Source organism: Chlorella variabilis (genome assembly GCF_000147415.1).
Source record: "Chlorella variabilis unplaced genomic scaffold CHLNCscaffold_3, whole genome shotgun sequence".
NCBI lineage: Eukaryota > Viridiplantae > Chlorophyta > Trebouxiophyceae > Chlorellales > Chlorellaceae > Chlorella > Chlorella variabilis.
Window position 1 is genome coordinate 1354538 of NW_005435085.1, and position 3668 is coordinate 1358205.

General features: G+C 68.7%; 1 protein-coding gene across 1 annotated transcript in view; it reads right to left on the reverse strand.

The window, feature by feature from the left end:
• The window catches only part of CHLNCDRAFT_140695 (hypothetical protein), a gene marked incomplete at both ends in the record, with an annotated part of 4565 nt that extends 2640 nt beyond the window's left edge, over positions 1–1925 (reverse strand). Inside the window, 5 exons of the mRNA XM_005850883.1 lie at positions 128–483; positions 678–875; positions 1136–1212; positions 1445–1570; positions 1881–1925. Coding sequence (XP_005850945.1) covers positions 128–483; positions 678–875; positions 1136–1212; positions 1445–1570; positions 1881–1925 — 802 coding nt within the window. The remainder of the gene's footprint in view (positions 1–127; positions 484–677; positions 876–1135; positions 1213–1444; positions 1571–1880) is intronic.
• Between the last annotated feature and the right edge of the window lie 1743 nt (positions 1926–3668).

The window sequence follows — 3668 nt, forward strand, 5'->3', positions numbered from 1 at the left end:
CCCTGGGTTTCAGCCGGTTGGGACCCCCAAACCCCCAGCCGCATGCGGGCCGCCCTCGACTGCCATTGCACACAAGCGGGGGCACGCAGGCCCAGGCAGGGGAAAACCGGCCCCCCCCCCCCCCCACACCTGCACAGCGTCTCCCCGCTCGTGGCCATCTTCTTCTTGGCCACCAAGTATCCCTTGTTGTCTCCCTGGAACCCCTGCCACGGCAGCCGGCCGTTGAGCAGGAAGAGCAGCGTGTAGGCGAGGGATTCGAGGTCGTCGCGGCGTGAGGGCGTGCGCCCCAGGTGGGCGTGCACCGAGGCGTAGCGGATGGTACCGCGGAAGTCGTCGGGACGCTGATCGTACTTGACGTGCGCGGCGCGCGAGTCGCGCCACTTCTGCGCCAGCCCAAAATCGACGAGGTAGAGCTTGTTGGAGCGGGGCGTGCCGGGCTGGCCCAGCAAAAAGTTCTCGGGCTTGACGTCGCCGTGCACGTACCTGGCGCGGCGGCGGGGGCGGGGTGGAAAATGAGGCGGCGTGTGGGTGGGGTGGTGGGATGGGGGTGACCGGAGGCATACGGCAGGCAGGATGCCATGGTGCGCGCGCAAAGCAAGGCTGCGGGCCAGCCCTCGGCAGCCCGCTCGTTCACGCCGCCGCCAGAGCGCCCCTGCCAGCCCCCGCCGCCGCCTCACCCCTTCTGGTGCAGCGCCTCGAGGATGGCCAGCGCCTCGACGGCCACGCATGCCACGTACTGCGCCGTCAGCTGCTGCCCCTCCTGGTTCCAGATGTCCCAGAGGGAGCTGCCCAGCAGGTCCATGATCATCACGTAAAACTCGCCCTGCTGCCCCTTGTAGTGCACCTTGGGCACGCCGTACACCTCGCCAATGGCGCTGCGCGGGGGGCGGGGAGATGGGGGAGCGGCGGTGGGAGGGTGGTGAGGGGGAGGCAGGGCGCAGGTGCGGCAGGGTGGGAGGCAGGGGGTGGGGCGGAGATGGAGGGCAGGGAGCAGGTGAGGCGGAGCGGGCAAGGGAGCAGGGAGGTGCGGGCGGCAGAAGCAAGGGGGCGAGGGGGTGCAGCGAGGCGGAGCAGGGGTGGGTGCGGTGCGGGGTGGACGAGGGCGCGGCGGACAACAGCCATGCGCGGGCCTCACTTGTACACCGTCCACTCGTAGGGAGGCCCATTGGGAGTGCAGCCCTTGCTGGTGTTGTGCTCAAACTTGAGGGCCACCTGCGGGGCAGGTGAGGGGAGGGGCAGCCCATGGGAGCGAGGGGCGGCGAGATCAGGGTAAGGTTGCGCCGGCAGCGGCGGCGGCGCATCCCCCGACTCCGCCCCGGCGCGCCTCCAGCCCAGCAGCAAGAGCGGCGGCCTCCCAGCGGCAGGCCCCGGCCCCGGGGGCGCGCGCGCCAGCGGGCCCGCCCTGCAGGCCAGCCTGGCGCCAGGTCAGCGCGCCGCGCCGCACCTCAACGGGCTTCTGGTCCTTGGCCGACCTCGACTTTTGTGAGCGGGTGCCCAGGAACACTTGGCCGAAGCCGCCCTTGCCCAGCCGCCTGCCTGTGGCATACACTGGAGAGCTGGACACCTGGACCTGTAGGGCGGAAGGGGCAGAGGTGGAGAGGGTTGGGTGCCCGGGACGCGGCGGGCGAGGGCCAGCATGTGCCGTCAGCGCGAGCGCGTCGGCCGGCGTCGGCGGCGCGCAGGCGCAACCGCGGCGGGGATGTCGGCGCGGACGCGGCGCCCTCTGGGTGGTGCGCCGGTGCGGGCTGGGCCCGGGGGCAGCAGGGCGCACGAGCCGATGTTTGCGAGGGCCTGCCGCGGCGGCGCTGAGGTGCCTGCGCCGGCAGCCAAGCGGCAGCGGCTGCCCGATACCCTTCCATGAAGCAGCTGCCGCTGCGCACCTTGGGCGGGTGCACCAGCTCCTCCTCCTTGTTGTCTGCGGGCATGGTGCCTGGACCTGCAGCAGAAGGCAGGGGCGAGGGTGGGGTGAGCGGCAGCGCGGCGCGCCCCGTGCCGGCACCGCCAGCGAGCGGGCGGCTCGGCCTGCTGCCTCCTGCTCCCGCCACAGCCCTTGCTGCCACTGTGTGCCGAGAGTGGGGCGCCAGTTTGTGGCAGGCAGGCTACGTGTGTGGCCGCCGCGCGGTGCCGCCCAGCTGCTGCCAATACGGCCGGAACCCTATTGGCCGCCGCCGGCTGCATGACTAGCCCATGGCCCCGCTGGCGCCCTGATCAGTGGCGGCTGCACCCACACAAGGCCCCAAGCAGCCCCCACGGACCTCTGGCGGTGTGCCTCCGCCTAGCCCCCTCGCTCCTGCAGCGCGGAGGGCGCAGGCAGCAGCTCAGCGGCCTTGGCACGGCAGGGAGGACACCCAGGGAAGGGTGGGGAATAGCGCGCTGTCCGTTTCAAGGCCCAGAGGGCTGCTTTCAAAGGCTGGCGATGAAAAATGGTGGCGGCAGTCTCCCTACCTCGCTTCGCCGCCCCTAGGACCTCAGCACGCTGTTCCTGTCAAGGTGGAGGGCAGAGGCTGCCGTCGCCCTCGCGGGGGCGAGCGCACGAACAGCCGCTCGGGCACAGAGCCTGCTGCTGGCGGGGTTAGGACTGAGCCGCACAGCTACTCGACGGCACCTTCGCAGGCAGAGGGCGGCGACAAACAATGACCAATGCCTTGGCCGCGCAATGCTCCACCACAGATGGCGACGGGCGGCATGCTCAGCACGGCTGCCGCCATGGCCAGCGGATCGACGTGCAGGGTGCTGAACAGAGAGCAGGCTTCCCCCAAACAGGTCCCTGCAACATCCAGGCCCGGCACTGCCGCGGCAAACCCCGGTTCGATGGCCTTTGGCATCGAACGCTCCTTCCCTCCACTGCCGCGGGGCCGCTGGCTTGTCCCCCTTCCGGCCTTTGGTCCCCCCGCACAGAACCGCCTTTCCCACCCCCTGCTTGAACTGCCTGCCACTTCCCTCACCCCAACCACTCATCGATTGGTGGTGTTGTGTGAAGCAGAGGCAGAGGCAGATGGTCGCATCTTCCCGCCCTCCTCAACCATCCCCCTCAACCACGGGGTGCCGACATGCGCCTAATGATAGTTACAACAGCCAATCGCATCAAGCAAGGACTGCCTCAACAACAGCTGGGTAATAACACAAGTGGCGACTCTTGCAAAGAAAAAACAACTTGGAGCGCCTCCGCCCAAGGGGGAGAGGCGCTCCCAAGCTGACAGGGCGGCAGGGACGGCGGGGTGGTATGCATATAAACCTGCTATTTGGAACTGCTAGTTCGGATGGACAAGCAGACTCTGGGGGTGGGCATAGGGCCTGCCGGGCGGTGAGGCCCGGCGAGGCAGGTTGTGGGGCGAGGACGCAAAGCGCAAAAACCACCACGCGGTGGCATGCCACGGCTAACTGAAAATGCGTGGATGCGGCACGGTGGGGGACAGGGGCAAAGCAAGGGAGGGAGAAACAAAACGGCAATCAAACGCTAGGGTTGAATTTCAAGGAGCGGTGTCCAGGAGGGCAGGGGCAGGGCCAAAATGTACTGGCAATGAAAAACGGGTGGTGGGGGGCAACGCTGCTCGCTACGGAGCTAACTAACCGACACACACGCACACAAGTGGTGGCACAGAGAATGAAATTCCCGAAGCTGGCCAGGGGATGCACAGTACAGATACGGGGGGTTGCCCGGGGCAGGG